The sequence below is a fragment of the Mustela erminea genome, chromosome 2, assembly GCF_009829155.1.
Source record: "Mustela erminea isolate mMusErm1 chromosome 2, mMusErm1.Pri, whole genome shotgun sequence".
Classification (NCBI taxonomy): Eukaryota; Metazoa; Chordata; class Mammalia; order Carnivora; family Mustelidae; genus Mustela; species Mustela erminea.
In genome coordinates this window covers 118585345-118606022 of record NC_045615.1, presented here as the reverse complement: position 1 = coordinate 118606022, position 20678 = coordinate 118585345, and the positions used below count along the sequence as shown (strand labels likewise).

Genomic DNA, 20678 nt, shown 5'->3' with positions numbered 1-20678 from the left:
ACCGTAAGAGCAGTGTATGATGACAGATGGCACTATGCTTCTGGTGAGCATCGTGATGTGCATAGACTCATCAAATCACTATGGGATACACCCGAAACTGTGCTCAACATCTGAAACTAATGTAACATTGTGGGTCAACTATACTTCAACAAAAAATAAATACAAATAAAAGTCATGAAATTTTTTTTTTAATTTTTTATTTTTTATAAACATATATTTTTATCCCCAGGGGTACAGGTCTGTGAATCACCAGGTTTACACACTTCACAGCACTCACCAAAGCACATACCCTCCACAATGTCCATAATCCCACCCCCTTCTCCCAAACCCCCTCCCCCCAGCAACCCTCAGTTTGTTTTGTGAGATTAAGAGTCACTTATAGTTTGTCTCCCTCCCAATACCATCTTGTTTCATTTATTCTTCTCCTACCCACTAAAGCCCCTATGCTGCATCACCACTTCCTCATATCAGGGAGATCATATGATAGTTGTCTTTCTCTGCTTGACTTATTTCGCTAAGCATGATACGCTCTAGTTCCATCCATGTTGTCGCAAATGGCAAGATTTCATTTCTTTTGATGGCTGCATAGTATTCCATTGTGTATATATACCACATCTTCTTGATCCATTCATCTGTTGATGGACATCTAGGTTCTTTCCATAGTTTGGCTATTGTGGACATTGCTGCTATAAACATTCGGGTGCATGTGCCCCTTTGGATCACTACGTTTGTATCCCTAGGGTAAATACCCAATAGTGCAATTGCTGGGTCATAGGGCAGTTCTATTTTCAACATTTTGAGGAACCTCCATGCTGTTTTCCAGAGTGGCTGCACCAGCTTGCATTCCCACCAACAGTGTAGGAGGGTTCCCCTTTCTCCGCATCCTCGCCAGCATCTGTCATTTCCTGACTTGTTGATTTTAGCCATTCTGACTGGTGTGAGGTGATATCTCATTGTGGTTTTTGATTTGTATTTCCCTGATGCCGAGTGATATGGAGCACTTTTTCATGTGTCTGTTGGCCATCTGGATGTCTTCTTTGCAGAAATGTCTGTTCATGTCCTCTGCCCACTTCTTGATTGGATTATTTGTTCTTTGGGTGTTGAGTTTGCTAAGTTCTTTATAGATTCTGGACACTAGTCCTTTATCTGATATGTCGTTTGCAAATATCTTCTCCCATTCTGTCAGTTGTCTTTTGGTTTTGTTAACTGTTTCCTTTGCTGTGCAAAAGCTTTTGATCTTGATGAAATCCCAATAGTTCATTTTTGCCCTTGCTTCCCTTGCCTTTGGCGTTGTTCCTAGGAAGATGTTGCTGCGGCTGAAGTCAAAGAGGTTGCTGCCTGTGTTCTCCTCAAGGATTTTGATGGATTCCTTTCGCACATTGAGGTCCTTCATCCTTTTTGAGTCTATTTTTGTGTGTGGTGTAAGGAAATGGTCCAATTTCATTTTTCTGCATGTGGCTGTCCAATTTTCCCAGCACCATTTATTGAAGAGGCTGTCTTTTTTCCATTGGGCATTCTTTCCTGCTTTGTCGAAGATTAGTTGACCATAGAGTTGAGGGTCTATTTCTGGGCTCTCTATTCTGTTCCATTGATCTATGTGTCTGTTTTTGTGCCAGTACCATGCTGTCTTGATGATGACAGCTTTGTAATAGAGCTTGAAGTCCGGAATTGTGATGCCACCAACGTTGGCTTTCATTTTCAATATCCCTTTGGCTATTCGAGGTCTTTTCTGGTTCCATATAAATTTTAGAATTATTTGTTCCATTTCTTTAAGATGGATGGTACTTTGATAGGAATTGCATTAAATGTGTAGATTGCTTTAGGTAGCATAGACATTTTCACAATATTTATTCTTCCAATCCAGGAGCATGGAACATTTTTCCATTTCTTTGTGTCTTCCTCAATTTCTTTCATGAGTACTTTATAGTTTTCTGAGTATAGATTCTGTGCCTCTTTGGTTAGGTTTATTCCTAGGTATCTTATGGTTTTGGGTGCAATTGTAAATGCGATGGACTCCTTAATTTCTCTTTCTTCTGTCTTGCTGTTGGTGTAGAGAAATGCAACTGATTTCTGTGCATTGATTTTATATCCTGACACTTTACTGAATTCCTGTACAAGTTCTAGCAGTTTCGGAGTGGAGTCTTTTGGGTTTCCACATATAGTATCATATCATCTGCGAAGAGTGATAATTTGACTTCTTCTTTGCCGATTTGGATGCCTTTAATTTCCTTTTGTTGTCTGATTGCTGAGGCTAGGACCTCTAGTACTATGTTGAATAGCAGTGGTGATAATGGACATCCCTGCCGTGTTCCTGACCTTAGCGGAAAAGCTTTCAGTTTTTCTCCATTGAGAATGATATTTGCGGTGGGTTTTTCATAGATGGCTTTGATGATATTGAGGTATGTGCCCTCTATCCCTACACTTTGAAGAGTTTTGATCAGGAAGGGATGCTGTACTTTGTCAAATGCTTTTTCAGCAATCTATTGAGAGTATCATATGGTTCTTGTTCTTCTTTTATTGGTGGTGTTGTATCACATTGACTGATTTGCGGATGTTGAACCAACCTTGCAGCCCTGGAATAAATCCCACTTGGTCGTGGTGAATAATCCTTTTAATGTACTGTTGAATCCTATTGGCTGATATTTTGTTGAGTATTTTCGCATCTGTGTTCATCAAGGATATTGGTCTATAGCTCTCTTTTTTGATGGGATCCTTGTCTGGTTTGGGATCAAGGTGATGCTGGCCTCATAAAGTGAGTTTTGGAAGTTTTCCTTCCATTTCTATTTTTTGGAACAGTTTCAGGAGAATAGGAATTAGTTCTTCTTGAAATGTTTTGGTAGAATTCCCGGGGGAAGCCGTCTGGCCCTGGGCTTTTGTTTGTTTGGAGATTTTTAATGACTGTTTCAATCTCCTTACTGGTTATGGGTCTGTTCAGGCTTTCTATTTCTTCCTGGTTCAGTTGTGGTAGTTTATATGTTTCTAGGAATGCATCCATTTCTTCCAGATTGTCAAATTTATTGGCGTAGAGTTGCTCATAGTATGTTCTTATAATAGTTTTGTATTTCTTTGGTGTTAGTTGTGATCTCTCCTCTTTCATTCATGATTTTATTTATTTGGGTCCTTTCTCTTTTCTTTTTGATAAGTCGGGCCAGGGGTTTATCAATTTTATTAATTCTTTCAAAGAACCAGCTCCTAGTTTCGTTGATTTGTTCTATTGTTTTTTTGGTTTCTATTTCATTGATTTCTGCTCTGATCTTTATGATTTCTCTTCTCCTGCTGGGCTTAGGGTTTCTTTCTTGTTCTTTCTCCAGCTCCTTTAGGTGTAGGGTTAGGTTGTGTACCTGAGACCTTTCTTGTTTCTTGAGAAAGGCTTAAAGCCATGAATTTTTAATCAATTAATTAATTAATTAAATAAACTGTGTTCACCAAGAGGAAGGTGGTATGGGCCTCAATTTCCAAACTCATTTGTCCATGGAACCCTTTTTTTGTGGAGCATCTCTCAGGGCTAGTATTCAGTAGAAAACACTCTGGGAAATGCTGATGCACTGTAAGAAACCTCTTTCCCTCATCAACCCAGAAAACTGAACACCAATCTAGCTTGCCAAAACCTGTAGAAAGTTGATTTACATCCAACTCTGAAGACATAATTAAGACCAGAGTAAAGTTCAAATAACTCATGAAACTTTAATAGGAAAAAAAATCAAATTTTTCCAGGTACCAGTTCCAATATATTTTCTGCTGACTTGTTTAATGAATAAAATTAGAGGGAAATACTTATTTTTTTTTAAAGTTCTTTTTGATTGTAAAGAACAACTTAATAAGTAACCACCTATGCCCAGGTCCTCCCTAGCACTCCTACAGAATGTTTTAGCCAGCTCCCCCATAGCACATAGTACTTCCTACCTTACACTCCAACTATTTATGCCCACGTCTTCTTTCAATGATTAAACCATGAGTTACCCATAGGCAGAATCTTTATTTAATTTCTTTCTTTCTTTTAAGATTTATTTATTCATTAGAGAAAAGGAGGGAGAGACGGAGAGCAAGCTGAGGGGAAGGGCAGATGGAGGCGGAGAGGGGAACCTAAGCAGACTCCACACTGAGCATGGAGCACAGCATGGGGCTCAATCTCACAACCCTAAGATCATGACTTGAACTGAAACCAAAGATTGGATGCTTACTGACTGTGCCACCCAAGTGCCTTATATCTAGTTTATTTCTGAATCTTCTTAGCACATAATAGTGTCTTTTAGCAGGCATTCAGTAAAGATCTTTTAAATGAATATCACAATAATTGGTAGAAGAGATGACAAGCACCTTTACTATTAATTTCACATAAACTTCCCATGTTCTTGCTACTTAAAGGTCAGTATGCTAGATGTAATGGGTAAACAAAAATGTTTTTAAATTGTTACTGCTTCCAAGAGGCTTATAACAAAAGCCAAAAAGATGTACACAGAAATTGCTCTAACAGAACAGAATTTGTGATAAGAACTGTAAAATGATAGTGTGCTACAAGAGTCCAAAAGAGGGAGAGGTCCTTTTCAATGGGGATGACAACTATCACAGAGAAGAATGTCCTCTGAGTTGACTCTCACAAATTAGATGGATTTTCATAATGCTAATCATGCAGAAAGAGCTTTCTGGGACAAGAAAACGAAATGAGGAAAGTGTTAAAAGATGCAAGAGGAAAAGGCAAAATGATTCACTTGGAAGGGCACACAGAACAGTTCTAAGACAGTAGAGATTGATAAAGTGGAAGGGGAAGCTAGGGACAAACAGTAAAATTCTTAAATGTTGAGCTTTGGAGTGGCAACTTGTTAGGCATTGGTAGTCACTGAACATTTGGGAGAAGGCAGTGAGATACATTATAAGGTTTCACCTGCTTGTACCTAAAATTAATTGTAGTAAGAGTATATATGATGAGGGGGAGGGAGACAAGTTGAAAATCAGGAGGTGTAAGAATAAGACAAGGATGTGAATTAATGTTTGAAACAAAGCTAGCACTCAATAAAAGGCAGTAGTCCTCCTCATCATCACTGTGACCACCATGGTAATGGTCTTGATGATAAAAAGGAAGGAGAGGCTATAAGACTATGGGAAGAAATAATCTGTAGAACTTAATGACTATTTGGATATAGAAAACAGAGATCAAAGATATTTCAAGTCTAAATTACTATAGTAACGATAAATTAATAGAAATAGAAGGTCAGGAAGAGATGCTCATTTTAGGAACAATGTAATAAATTCAGTTTTAGACATGCTGATTTTGACCTCACAGAAGAAATGTACAGTAGATAGTTGATTATAGAGGATTAGAGGCAAAAAAGATGTGGCGGCAAAGAAGAGGGAAGCTGTGGAAATCTGAATGAGATGACCTGAATGCTCTTAATAAACTAAGTGGCAAATATTAAAAGCATTTAAACATTTAAAATGAGATAAAAGTAGAATTAGGGGCTACACCAGCATGAAAAATTCTGGGAAAATCTAACCGGAAAGCAGGTAAGGCATGATGAATAATAAAATAATTGACAGGCAGCAAAATGAATCCACTCAAGGACAAATAAATGGATTTAGAACTAAACTGATGGTAAATACACAATTCATGTGACTTTCCTAAGTAATTCCACAGTTAGGGAGAAGAAAGCAGATGACAGAAGGAGCCATTGGCTGAGGACTGGAAAGGCAGACAGAACAGAAGTCAAACAGGGCAAGAGGCGATGAGGTGCAAGGGGGCACACTGATGGAGTGGTACTTACGCCATTCAGACTAATGAGCTTTTGTGCAAAGAGGAGAGAACTGCCTAATACAACAGGGAGCTTAAGAACTAGATGACTCTGCGAGAACAAATAAAAGATAGGCAGACACTAACTGGTAGAGGACATATTTAGTGTGACTACAGTTAAAGAATCAATTATTTCAATAAATCGTGTTCCATGGGCTAAGCACTGTACTGGATGCCAAGAATTAAAAAACACAATCCCTGCCCTTAAAGAATGAAAAATGTGGTACGGGGATTGACAAGGTTCCTGTAAAAAGACAAGTGGCAAACATTTTAGACTTTGTAGGTCATAAGGGATCTATGCAACGACTTAACTCTGACATTGTTGTGTGAAAGCACCCACTGACAATGTGTAAATAAATGAACAAGACTATTTTCCAATAAAATATATTTTATTAATTCCTATAATTTTCATGGGTCACAGATATTATTCTGCGGGCTTTTCAGCCAGTTGAAAACGTAAAAGAAAACGTAAAAGAAAATAGTCTTAGCTTGCCAGCTGTACAAAAACGGGCTGCAGGGCAGATCTGGCCCAGGGGCTATGGTGTACCAACCCCTGAGTTAGTGGGTAAGTCTGGGAAGAAAAGAGAGGAGTAGCATAATATATACACAATACATATACTTACCCATCATATGTGTTCTCAGCAACTGCAGTGGGCTTGAAGAATGGACCTATTATTTACCTCTCTACTACTTCTTTTCCATCATGATAGGAAAATAACTTTAGCAACTTCTTTCTCACACTTAATATGCTAAAACTGGTTCCCTTTGGAAATTTTCAAATTTCACCAAAAAAATATTCATACCCAACCTTTTTACTTTTTTGAGTTTATATCTTTATAACAAAAGAGCAAACTATCTTATCATACATGTATCATTTAATGATTATGCTTTATGACATATCAATAATATTGTCTGATTGCTAGACCTAAGGGTGCCACCCAGAGATAAGAATATATTACGTATTTCCTCAAATATCTTCATGTTATTGCTTCCTTTAACCATCTGATTTTGAGAGCTTTTTAAATGAAAATAAAAGTTGATAAATAAAAGAACTGCCACACATCCAATGCTTGAATGATGATAATTCAAAGCAGCAGATTATTTCCCAGGAGCAAAACGAACCACTGTGATAACTGAGGTTGAGTGATGGGTTCATGGAAGTTCTTTGGGATATATTTTAAACTTTTCATGATAATCTCTGAGACTATGATCGAGAAAGGTCCACTTTGTGGTGCCCATTAAACACCTTGGCAGTGGCAGAGAGTCACACTCAGTGCCTTGAGGAAGGCTTGCAGAGGCTACCTCAGAGGCTACCTCATAGGCTACTTCATAGGCAGGTGCACGAGGCCCTGCTGAAGTGAAAAACAGTCTAGAGGTCAAGGGCATGTGACAGAACGTGTTTCTATTTTAACAGTTCTTTACAGTTTTCTGTGTAAAATTTCATTTTTAAAGTGAATTTTAGTTGTTTCAGCAGGTTCATTTGAGTTCTGTGACAGAATACAGTTAGTAAATAGCAGCCTGCTGTGAGACAAACCAATTTCAAATACAGTAACAGTATCACTGGCTTCAAAAGCCAATATTTCAAAGGAAAAGTGAATCAGTTCATTCCCATCTCATTCTTTTACTATCACAGAGCATGAGAAATAAATGGTCACATAATACTTTTATCACATTTACAATTTTAGGCCAGTATGGTACATTATTTTTTCTCCTCCTACTCAGCATTTTCAGGATAACTGTAGTTATGTACGTGTGCTTCTTGGTTACTGAGAGCAAAAAGGAAGAGCATGTAAATACTATTCAGATTGCCGGAGTGGGTCCTACCCAGGCTACTATACAATGGATAATATATACTCCTGATGTCCATAAGGATCTTCCATTCTGTATTATACAACTTGGCATGGAAAATAAAATTGAAATGAACAATAGCCAACCTGTGCTTTCCTCATGTAAACCAAAGGTTCTTTCAGATGTTCAGGAGGTGCAGCGGGGTGACTAGGTAAAGGAAACCTATGGACAAAAAGAGCCTGCTAAATATTGTGCATTACCTTGATAAATAATTAATTTTCTTTGTTAGAAATTACTTACCTCTGTGGTCCATGTCATAAGTGAACGAGAATATCTGTTAGCAATATTTTCTGTTTATAGAAGGCACAACAACATAATAAAGTGTTCTTATCCTACTAGTATTGTAGTTTTAGATTAGAAATTTAATCACTTGTTAAAAAAAGTTGAATTGCATAATAATCTGAATTCATAATTTGAGGTAATTTTAAAATCACTGAGCTTTGTAAATGCTCATGTAAAAATTGTCAGAGCTGTTACTTTTAGCATAAAAATATTGTTAACATTTAGAGGAATTTTTTAAGGCTGAATAAAAATCCATGAACTTGTTAACATATCAAATGTTTTCATTTCTCCCAATTTCCTTTTCAATATGATTATATATTTTTTACATAGTTGAAATGATAATATAAATACTATCTTTCAAAAGAGCCATGTTCTAATATATACTCCATGTATTTAATAGAATTTAAAAATGTTAATGTCTTATGGATTCTTTCTGTTTTCTATGTAACTTTATATTCATATTCAAAATGTCTTGTTTTTATTAAGAAAACAATTATTCAACAAATATTTGAGCCATTCTAGGTACTAAGTATACAGTGGCAATTGAGACAATATCCCCTGTTCTCATATACCTAACATTCTAGTGAAGAAAGACAGTCAATAATTATAAAAAGAAACAAATTGATGGAACAATATCAGGTAGTAATACATGCCATGAGAAAATGAGAGTGGGGTAATGAGACAAGTGATTTGGAAGGAAAGGTGTCTATGGGAGCTAATACTTGAACTAAGACATAAGTGAGAAGGAGCCAGCCCATACAAAGATCTAGGGGAAGAACATTCCAGGCAAGAACATTTCAGGCAAGACCCTGAGTTAGGAACATTTAGAATGTTTAAAAATCAGAAAAAGCCAGAATGGTTGGAATATAATGATTGAGACACAGAGTTACATGAAATCACAGAAAGCACAATGGGAAAACATAACAGCTCAACATTTATTTAGAGATTCCAGTCTCTTTCATAGGAACAAATAACTCCTATCAAAATTAGTCTTAACACTTGTACCTACAGCAAAACAACCATGTTCCAATACTCAAGAACCATACACTGAATTTTCAAGAAATGTCTCATCCAAAGTGGGACACCAACACATAAAGTGTTTATGATATACCAAGCTCAATTATACTTATCCCAGGACTTAAGAGTAAAATGCTCAAACGTCCAAAGGAAACACATCTGGAATAGAAAAAGCAACTTGTTCAATCCAATCTCTAAAACAGTTTCACTAACTAATTATTTCTAGATAATTGTTTTTTCCACTAAAATCTATACTCCATGTACCTAAATAAATCATCTTTCCCCATTCAAATGAAAAAAAAACTAAGCCTCAGTTTTCTCTTCTGTAAAATGGTTGTAATAAAAAATTCCACAATCACAGAGTTGTTGTGAAGATAACATTCCATAAGGCAATATATTTAAAGTGCTTAGCACAGCGCTTACATAAATATCATTTAATCATGTAAATTACCTATTAAATATTAACTATTAACACAACAATAATTAAATAAGCTTGACCCCATGATCCCAAGATCATGACCTGAGGCAAAACCAAGAGTCAGTCACTTAACAGACTGAACCCAGGCGCTCCAATTAAGTAGTCAATATGAAGTGGGAAGAACTAACTTAGCCTACAATTAAAGTTTCAGGTAAATAATAGAATACAAAATTTTTTCTCTCTCTTTTAAACAAGAATTGGACAAAAATCATTGTCATGTTTTCTAAAATGAAGTTAACAATTTTCATGTTATCATCTGTATAGTTCATGTGTTTACACCTTTATTAGGTAAGAGCATATTTTTTTTACTTAACCTAGTGAATTCTTCTACTCTATTTTTTGCATTCTTCACTTGTCCATCTAATGATTTCTGCCAATGAAAAATGCAACACAATATACTAAGTCCACTTTATTCTTCTGATTTATGTTAGTGGAAACACTTCTCCACCCTGGATGTGTCCTTCCCTGTGAAAAGAGCTCCATTACTGTAACATTCTTGGCTTCTCTCTAGGGCTTTACTTGTTATACCACAGAAGAGGTATAGTGCCTTATCCAACTTTTAAATTTTGGAATAATAAACTGACCATGCTCACCAATGTTATTTAACTAGAAAGTGAGTCTATTTAATTTTGGAGTTCAGTTAAAGGACTCATTTTGCTTTTGCATTAAGCTACGTCCTCTTATCTAGTCTTCACCAGTAATAAAAGTATAATTTTGATCACCCATTTGCCTTTATGTTTTATGTTATTTCTCAATTTCTGCAGAACCCGAGTAAAAAAGGTATTACTTACTCCTTCAAAAATCCCAACAACTTATTAAAAATATTTATTTAATGTCTATTAGGATACTGAAAATAAGACAATGAATGAAATATTGTCCTTCCCATCAAGTAAAAAGGCACTCACTGTTCACTCACAGAACAATTTTCAGGAATGGATTAGACAAAAATAGCAATCACCAGTAATATCTCCTCAGATGAGAATTCACTGTTTGTAATTACACAGAACCAGATGCTTTTATTCCACCAATACTGGACATAAAGACAAAGTTATAAGCTTTCTGTGTAATAGGCAGAGATAAATCACTATGTTCTATATTAAACTATAAACTAAATTATAAACTGTATATATAAACTATATTAGTTTAAGTAACCTGTGCCATTTCTATACATACTGTACATTTAAGACCTTACTTATCATGATAAACATCTACTCCTTGGTGACTAGTACCAGGGGTATGGTCACAGTCAACTTCCATTAACAGATAGCACTTAAATATAGTATTATTTAAGAATTTGTAAATCTGTTGGGAAAATGGTGATAAGTAAAGAAGTAAATACTAGTTTTTTAAATGTGGGTTTAAGCACAGGTCCACAGGCCTTCATCTGAGTCTCTTTATTTTTAAAAACAATCTTGATAAACTGGGTTATCTTGTTTCCTAGTTAACAGCAGATTAGAAGGGGCAATTATAAACAGAAGTGTTAGAATCTAGGGAATGCTAGAGACATAAGCGCATTGATAGCAGTAAAAAAAAAAAAGAAAAGAAAAAGACATAAGAACTCCATTAGACTATAAACTCCATGAATGTAGGAATCGATTTCTTGTTCTATACTATATTCCCAGTGCCTAGCACAGTGCTAGCACATGGTAGGTGCTCAATGAATAAGTGATGAATAATGGGATATTGAATAAACTATAAAAGCTAACTCTAGAACTTTATTCTTTATAATAACAAATAGTTATATACACCTCAACACACTCTGAGGGCAAGTCCACATTAACAAAAACATTGATTTTTCCTAATAACACCAATTTTGCAAAAAAAAAAAAGGGAAGTTAATTATATTTTATATTTAGAATGGTTGTTTTATAAAGATAGAAAAAGGGTAATATCCAAAATGGCAATAATAAAAAGAATATTGATAAGCTTCAGTTATCTGAAATATTAGCTTAATTCCCTTACTATACTAGATAAATGAATTGTTAATATAAAAATATTGGTGTAAAAAACAACACTTATTAATTATTCATTCTCAGGCAAGACTTTGATTTTTAAATGTATTAACTTACATGAAATGTTATATACATACTAATGAAAAATAACAATATAATGAGTGTACATAGCAATACTATATTCATTACTTACAAAGTAAATACAGCTAAACATAACAGTATCTCAAAATACGTAGGAAAAACTCACACACTCAGTTCACTATAAACAGCATTCTGAAGTTTCTTCTCCCAACCTATTTTTTAAAAAAGAATAAAATATATGAACATATTAGTTTTAAAAATAAGCATACAACATAATTAAATTTATCTCACTAAGACTCTAACATTATATTCATTTGTGGAAGAACTTTATCAATTGCCAATTGCTGTGTGTTATTAAGGAATTATTTCCTATACATTCACTCTGTTGGCAAATACTGAGTACAAAATTATCAGTATGACACTATTTTTTAGGTAAAACTATTGCACCATATTCTCAAGATGGGAGAAATCCTTCTTCCATTGCTAAGGTACCCAATGAATACCAAAAGAGAAATGGCTACTGTACTACCAGTCTATCAGGAATGTACCCAGGGAAGGGCAAGAAATAGCCAGGCTCTTGACAAAGATAGATCATAAGCAATTAGTTACAACTAACTAGTCAATAAACTCCCGAAGAACAAAAACATTACTATGGGTATTGGAGAGGGCACGGATTGTATGGAGCACTGGGTGTGGTGCAAAAACAATGAATACTGTTACGTTGCAAATAAATAAAAAAATTTAAAAAAACAAACATTACTATGAGGTACCATCAGACCAGTGAGCTTGGCTGCTAATTAGAACTTTTCTGGGTAAGTAAACCACTTAACATCTCAATTTCCATGTGCAAAGGTTAGAATAGGGAACTTTTTCTTGTTCTAAAAGAAATCAGGAAAAAAAAAATTTAAAAATTTAAAAAATCTTTGAAAGAATAGAAAAGAGGAGGGGGAAAAAGTATAGAAGGGAAAGAAGTATAGAAGAAAAAGAAGCCACAAATGAAAATAAGAGAGGGCATGGGGCGCCTGGGTGGCTCAGTGGGTTAAAGCCTCTGTCTTTGGCTTAGGTCGTAATTCCAGGGTCCTGGGGGAGCTTCCCTTCCTCTCTCTCTGCCTGCCTCTCTGCCTATTTGTGATCTCTGTCTGTCAAATGAATAAGTAAAATCTTAAAAAAAAAAAAAAAAAAGTAAAGAGGAAGTACTTAGTGAGGGGGTCTCTTCATACATTCAGGATGTATTTTTATCAGGAAATAATAAGCAGCATTCAAAACTGATTACTTTAATGCAGTGATTCCCACAGCGTTCCTGGATTTTTGCAGCATTTTATTGAAATATCTGAAACTTCTAATTCTCCTCAAACAGAAACCTATCCAGCCACTGTTTCACAATTTTAAATAAGTAATTGGAAGTTTAAGGATAAAATATTCCCTCCAAATAAAGTATTTTCTTATTTTGCCTTAAAGAATTAGGGTGGGGGAGCAACTTACAAACCTGATATTTTAAAGAATTCCTTAATATCTTCTTTTAGTGACTGAAGTTTAATCTCAGGTCTCTGAAGACTGGCCTAATTTTAGAAAGAAGAAAAAGAAGAAAGGAAAAGACAGAGGTCAAAAGGAAGCCATTGGGTTGTTTGATATGAAGGAAAATTTTTAAAAAGAAGTGTCTAAATGTGCATACAATTTTTAAAATTCATTTTTGAAGCCAGAGCACTTTAGAATTATCTAGAATAGCTCTTAAGAGAGAAAACGTTTTCCACCTACTCTTAAAATACAGTATCTGGAATGGTACACTGCAGTCTAATACTTAACATTTTTACCTAGGATTTTTACCTTTGTGAATAATTAACATCTATTTTTCTAATAGGAAAAATACTCAGATTTTATAAATTCTCTTAATATTATATCAAACATATACGGTAGCATTTATACCTAATGACCAAAAACCCAGTTGCCTCCCTTATATATAGACCTTCAAAAAGTGTCTTCCTCAATGTAAATGTCTTGCTCAATGCACACCTTCATTTGCTATGCATATTTATGGAAAGCACATAAAAGTATTAATTCACTAATGTCTCCTTTATCTTCAAGTGCATGCTTCCTATTCTGTTGGTTTTTCACACTGTAATTTTAACAAAAAGTAGTAATTTCTCCCATTTATAATGTCTTTGATTATTTTCAAAGTGTTGCTCTTTTACCTAGTTCTTTTTATCAAATTCTAAAAGTCTATTCCTTAAGAAGGTATTAATATTAGGATAATTCACGATAAGCATTTTAAACCTAAGAAATCAAAAACTGATCTTATCTTCCACTCATAATTTGTTCCTTCTCTTCTATTTCTTAATCCTCATCTATGAAATCACCATGCACCAGATCTTCTAAGTCAGAAATTTCAGTTATTCTTGATTCCACTCTAACTCCACGAAGATTCAACCCCTTTCTGGGAAGATGGCATTGGAAGCCGTGAGTTATTTTTTGGTATGGGTGGGTTTTTGGTTTTGGTTTTTTTGTTTGTTTGTTTTTTAATCTCCCTGATTTCCACATAACAGACCAAGCAACTCAATAGGAAAACCCAAATCCCATGGAAAATATTTACAAAACTTCATGATAAAACTTAAAATATGGGGCGCCTGGGTGGCTCAGTGGGTTAAAGCCACTGCCTTCAGCTCAGGTCATGGTCTCAGGGTCCTGGGATCGAGTCCCACATTGGGCTCTCTGCTCAGCAGGGAGCCTGCTTCCCTCTCTCTCTCTCTCTCTCTCTGCCTGCCTCTCCATCTACTTGTGATCTCTCTCTGTCAACTAAATAAAATCTTTAAAAAAAAAAAAAACTTAAAATACAAACATTTGGGGACAAACCAACAGCTACAGACCTGTATGGTATTAGCATTTGTGCAGGAAAAAGCAGAAGGAAGCAGTGGGATATGTGATGGATGTGAAAACAGCAAGACCCCAAAATAGCCAACACTGTATTCACTGGAACATATCAAAGGCCAGTTTTAGAACAGGAGCTAAAACTGAGAGGGGTTTTTGCCTAAGTGAATAAAGCAGATGAGGTCTGAAAAGACTGTGGCAGCCTAGGACCTATGAATTCCTGACACTGGCCAACCAGCACCCCTTTCCAGAGAAGGCCATACTGAGGAGAAAATACTGATAGAGTAATAAAAACTGAGGATGACAGAGAACCAATGTATTACCTTGAAAATCAAAAAATCAAGGAAAAGGCGTGTATCTTATCTTTCCTATAGAAACTGCATCACAGGATAACTAAATAATAGATAAGGGGAAATGTCTCTTGATAAAAGTATTCCAGATAATAACTAAAACAGATGTAATGAATATCAACATTTTACAGCCCCTAATAAATTACTAATTCTAGGCATTGGGCAGAAACAGCTGTTAATAATGCAAAAGACAACCAGACATTATGTGTTTCTTTTTTTTTTTTAATTAATTTTTTATTTTTTATAAACATATATTTTTATCCCCAGGGGTACAGGTCTGTGAATCACCAGGTTTACACACTTCACAGCACTCACCAAAGCACATACCCTCCCCAATGTCCATAATCCCACCCCCTTCTCCCAAACCCCCTTCCCCCAGCAACCCTCAGTTTGTTTTGTGAGATTAAGAGTCACTTATGGTTTGTCTCCCTTCCAATCCCATCTTGTTTCATTGATTCTTCTCCTACCCACTTAAGCCCCCATGCTGCATCACCACTTCCTCATATCAGGGAGATCATATGATAGTTGTCTTTCTCTGCTTGACTTATTTCGCTAAGCATGATACGCTCTAGTTCCATCCATGTTGTCGCAAATGGCAAGATTTCATTTCTTTTGATGGCTGCATAGTATTCCATTGTGTATATATACCACATCTTCTTGATCCATTCATCTGTTGATGGACATCTAGGTTCTTTCCATAGTTTGGCTATTGTGGACATTGCTGCTATAAACATTCGGGTGCATGTGCCCCTTTGGATCACTACGTTTGTATCCTTAGGGTAAATACCCAATAGTGCAATTGCTGGGTCATAGGGCAGTTCTATTTTCAACATTTTGAGGAACCTCCATGCTGTTTTCCAGAGTGGCTGCACCAGCTTGCATTCCCACCAACAGTGTAGGAGGGTTCCCCTTTCTCCGCATCCTCGCCAGCATCTGTCATTTCCTGACTTGTTGATTTTAGCCATTCTGACTGGTGTGAGGTGATATCTCATTGTGGTTTTGATTTGTATTTCCCTGATGCCGAGTGATATGGAGCACTTTTTCATGGGTCTGTTGGCCATCTGGATGTCTTCTTTGCAGAAATGTCTGTTCATGTCCTCTGCCCATTACTTGATTGGATTATTTGTTCTTTGGGTGTTGAGTTTGCTAAGTTCTTTACAGATTCTGGACACTAGTCCTTTATCTGCTATGTCGCTTGCAAATATCTTCTCCCATTCTGTCAGTTGTCTTTTGATTTTGTTAACTTTTCCTTTGCTGTGCAAAAGCTTTTGATCTTGATGAAATCCCAATAGTTCATTTTTGCCCTTGCTTCCCTTGCCTTTGGCGTTGTTCCTAGGAAGATGTTGCTGCAGCAGAGGTCAAAGAGGTTGCTGCCTGTGTTCTCCTCAAGGATTTTGATGGATTCCTTTCGCACATTGAGGTCCTTCATCCTTTTTGAGTCTATTTTTGTGTGTGGTGTAAGGAAATGGTCCAATTTCATTTTTCTGCATGTGGCTGTCCAATTTTCCCAGCACCATTTATTGAAGAGGCTGTCTTTTTTCCATTGGGCATTCTTTCCTGCTTTGTCGAAGATTAGTTGACCATAGAGTTGAGGGTCTATTTCTGGGCTCTCTATTCTGTTCCATTGATCTATGTGTCTGTTTTTGTGCCAGTACCATGCTGTCTTGATGATGACAGCTTTGTAATAGAGCTTGAAGTCCGGAATTGTGATGCCACCAACGTTGGCTTTCTTTTTCAATATCCCTTTGGCTATTCGAGGTCTTTTCTGGTTCCATATAAATTTTAGCATTATTTGTTCTATTTCTTTGAAAAAGATGGATGGTACTTTGATAGGAATTGCATTAAATGTGTAGATTGCTTTAGGTAGGATAAACATTTTCACAATATTTATTCTTCCAATCCAGGAGCATGGAACATTTTTCCATTTCTTTGTGTCTTCCTCAATTTCTTTCATGAGTACTTTATAGTTTTCTGAGTATAGATTCTGTGCCTCTTTGGTTAGGTTTATTCCTACGTATCTTATGGTTTTGGGTGCAATTGTAAATGGGATGGACTCCTTAATTTCTCTTTCTTCTGTCTTGCTGTTGGTGTAGAGAAATGCAACTGATTTCTGTGCATTGATTTTATATCCTGACACTTTACTGAATTCCTGTACAAGTTCTAGCAGTTTCGGAGTGGAGTCTTTTGGGTTTTCCACATATAGTATCATATCATCTGCGAAGAGTGATAATTTGACTTCTTCTTTGCCGATTTGGATGCCTTTAATTTCCTTTTGTTGTCTGATTGCTGAGGCTAGGACCTCTAGTACTATGTTGAATAGCAGTGGTGATAATGGACATCCCTGCCGTGTTCCTGACCTTAGCGGAAAAGCTTTCAGTTTTTCTCCATTGAGAATGATATTTGCGGTGGGTTTTTCATAGATGGCTTTGATGATATTGAGGCATGTGCCCTCTATCCCTACACTTTGAAGAGTTTTGATCAGGAAGGGATGCTGTACTTTGTCAAATGCTTTTTCAGCATCTATTGAGAGTATCATATGGTTCTTGTTCTTTCTTTTATTGGTGGTGTTGTATCACATTGACTGATTTGCGGATGTTGAACCAACCTTGCAGCCCTGGAATAAATCCCACTTGGTCGTGGTGAATAATCCTTTTAATGTACTGTTGAATCCTATTGGCTGATATTTTGTTGAGTATTTTCGCATCTGTGTTCATCAAGGATATTGGTCTATAGCTCTCTTTTTTGATGGGATCCTTGTCTGGTTTTGGGATCAAGGTGATGCTGGCCTCATAAAGTGAGTTTGGAAGTTTTCCTTCCATTTCTATTTTTTGGAACAGTTTCAGGAGAATAGGAATTAGTTCTTCTTGAAATGTTTGGTAGAATTCCCCCGGGAAGCCGTCTGGCCCTGGGCCTTTGTTTGTTTGGAGATTTTTAATGACTGTTTCAATCTCCTTACTGGTTATGGGTCTGTTCAGGCTTTCTATTTCTTCCTGGTTCAGTTGTGGTAGTTTATATGTTTCTAGGAATGCATCCATTTCTTCCAGATTGTCAAATTTGTTGGCGTAGAGTTGCTCATAGTATGTTCTTATAATAGTTTGTATTTCTTTGGTGTTAGTTGTGATCTCTCCTCTTTCATTCATGATTTATTTATTTGGGTCCTTTCTCTTTTCTTTTTGATAAGTCGGGCCAGGGGTTTATCAATTTTATTAATTCTTTCAAAGAACCAGCTCCTAGTTTCGTTGATTTGTTCTATTGTTTTTTTGGTTTCTATTTCATTGATTTCTGCTCTGATCTTTATGATTTCTCTTCTCCTGCTGGGCTTAGGGTTTCTTTCTTGTTCTTTCTCCAGCTCCTTTAGGTGTAGGGTTAGGTTGTGTACCTGAGACCTTTCTTGTTTCTTGAGAAAGGCGTGTACCGCTATATATTTTCCTCTCAGGACTGCCTTTGTTGTGTCCCACAGATTTTGAACCGTTGTATTTTCATTATCATTTGTTTCCATGATTTTTTTCAATTCTTCTTTAATTTCCCGGTTGACCCATTCATTCTTTAGAAGGATGCTGTTTAGTCTCCATGTATTTGGGTTCTTTCCAAACTTCCTTTTGTGGTTGAGTTCTAGCTTTAGAGCATTGTGGTCTGAAAATATGCAGGGAATGATCCCAATCTTTTGATACCGGTTGAGTCCTGATTTAGGACCGAGGATGTGATCTATTCTGGAGAATGTTCCATGTGCACTAGAGAAGAATGTGTATTCTGTTGCTTTGGGATGAAATACTCTGAATATATCTGTGATGTCCATCTGGTCCAGTGTGTCGTTTAAGGCCTTTATTTCCTTGCTGATCTTTTGCTTGGATGATCTGTCCATTTCAGTGAGGGGAGTGTTAAAGTCCCCTACTATTATTGTATTATTGTTGATGTGTTTCTTTGATTTTGTTATTAATTGGTTTATATAGTTGGCTGCTCCCACGTTGGGGGCATAGATATTTAAAATTGTTAAATCTTCTTGTTGGACAGACCCTTTGAGTATGATATAGTGTCCTTCCTCATCTCTTATTATAGTCTTTGGCTTAAAATCTAATTGATCTGATATAAGGATTGCCACTCCTGCTTTCTTCTGATGTCCATTAGCATGGTAAATTCTTTTCCACCCCCTCACTTTAAATCTGGAGGTGTCTTCGGGCTTAAAATGAGTTTCTTGGAGGCAACATATAGATGGGTTTTGTTTTTTTATCCATTCTGATACCCTGTGTCTTTTGACAGGGGCATTTAGCCCATTAACATTCAGGGTAACTATTGAGAGATATGAATTTAGTGCCATTGTATTGCCTGTAAGGTGACTGTTACTGTATATGGTCTCTGTTCCTTTCTGATCTACCACTTGTAGGCTCTCTCTTTGCTTAGAGGACCCCTTTCAATATTTCCTGTAGAGCTGGTTTGGTGTTTGCAAATTCTTTCAGTTTTTGTTTGTCCTGGAAGCTTTTAATCTCTCCTTCTATTTTCAATGATAGCCTAGCTGGATATAGTATTCTTGGCTGCATGTTTTTCTCGTTTAGTGCTCTGAAAATATCATGCCAGCTCTTTCTGGCCTGCCAGGTCTCTGTGGATAAGTCAGCTGCCAATCTAATATTTTTACCATTGTATGTTACAGACCTCTTTTCCCGGGCTGCTTTCAGGATTTTCTCTTTGTCACTGAGACTTGTAAATTTTACTATTAGGTGACGGGGTGTGGGCCTATTCTTATTGATTTTGAGGGGCGTTCTCTGAACCTCCTGAATTTTGATGCTCGTTCCCTTTGCCATATTGGGGAAATTCTCCCCAATAATTCTCTCCAGTATACCTTCTGCTCCCCTCTCTCTTTCTTCTTCTTCTGGAATCCCAATTATTCTAATGTTGTTTCGTCTTATGGTGTCACTTATCTCTCGAATTCTCCCCTCGTGGTCCAGTAGCTGTTTGTCCCTCTTTTGCTCAGCTTCTTTATTCTCTGTCATTTGGTCTTCTATATCACTAATTCTTTCTTCTGCCTCATTTATTCTAGCAGTGAGAGCCTCCATTTTTGATTGCACCTCATTAATAGCTTTTTTGATTTCAACTTGGTTAGATTTTAGTTCTTTTATTTCTCCAGAAAGGGCTTTTATATCTCTCGAGAGGGTTTCTCTAATATCTTCCATGCCTTTTTCGAGCCCGGCTAGAACCTTGAGAATTGTCATTCTGAACTCTAGATCTGACATATTACCAATGTCTGTATTGATTAGGTCCCTAGCCTTCGGTACTGCCTCTTGTTCTTTTTTTTTGTGTTGAATTTTTCCGTCTTGTCATTTTGTCCAGATAAGAGTATATGAAGGGGCAAGTAAAATACTAAAAGGGTGGCAACAACCCCAGGAAAAAATGCTTTAACCAAATTAGAAGAGATCCAAAATCGTGAGGGGGGAGAAAGGGGATAAAAAGAGGTTCAAAAAGGAAGAAGGAAAAAAAAAGAAAAGAAAAGAAAAGAATTAAAAAAAAAAGAAAACACCTAAGAAAAATGTAAAAAAGAAAAAAATATATATATTAGATAAACTAGTAAAAAATCGTTAAAAAAGAAAAAGGTAACAGTTAAAAAAACAAATTTTACCCGAAGGCGAGAAAAAAAAAACAAAAAATGAAAAAGAAAAAAAAATTAAATTAACTGCAAGACTAAAAAAAAATCACAGGGAAAAAGCCATGAGTTCCGTGCTTGGCTTTCTCCTTTTCTGGAATTCTGCTGCTCTCCTTGGTATTGAAACCGCACTCCTTGGTAGGTGAACTTGGTCTCGGCTGGATTTCTTGTTGATCTTCTGGGGGAGGGGCCTGTTGTAGTGATTCTCAAGTGTCTTTGCCCCAGGCGGAATTACACCACCCTTACCCGGGCCGGGGTGAGTAATCCGCTCGGGTTTGCTTTCAGGAGCTTTTGTTCCCTGAGCGCTTTCTGTAGAGTTCTGGAGGACGGGAATACAAATGGTGGCCTCCTGGTCTCCGGCCCGGAGGAGTCGAGAGCCCAGGGCCGCACT

The 20678-nt window shown here is 36.6% G+C and overlaps 1 protein-coding gene across 4 annotated transcripts in view; it reads right to left on the bottom strand.

Annotated features, from left to right (window-relative positions):
• The window catches only part of TBC1D19 (TBC1 domain family member 19), a 173277-nt gene that overhangs the window by 115098 nt on the left and 37501 nt on the right, over nt 1-20678 (bottom strand). For 3 of the 4 annotated variants that reach the window (XM_032334035.1, XM_032334036.1, XM_032334034.1), the window contains exons 2-4: nt 12930-13002; nt 11610-11655; nt 7720-7795 (exon numbers count right to left, since the gene is read on the bottom strand). In XM_032334035.1, coding sequence (XP_032189926.1) covers nt 7720-7795; nt 11610-11655; nt 12930-13002 — 195 coding nt within the window. Of the gene's footprint in view, nt 1-7719; nt 7796-11555; nt 11656-12929; nt 13003-20678 lie in introns of all 4 variants that reach the window. The other variant, XM_032334037.1, reaches the window with a different exon arrangement.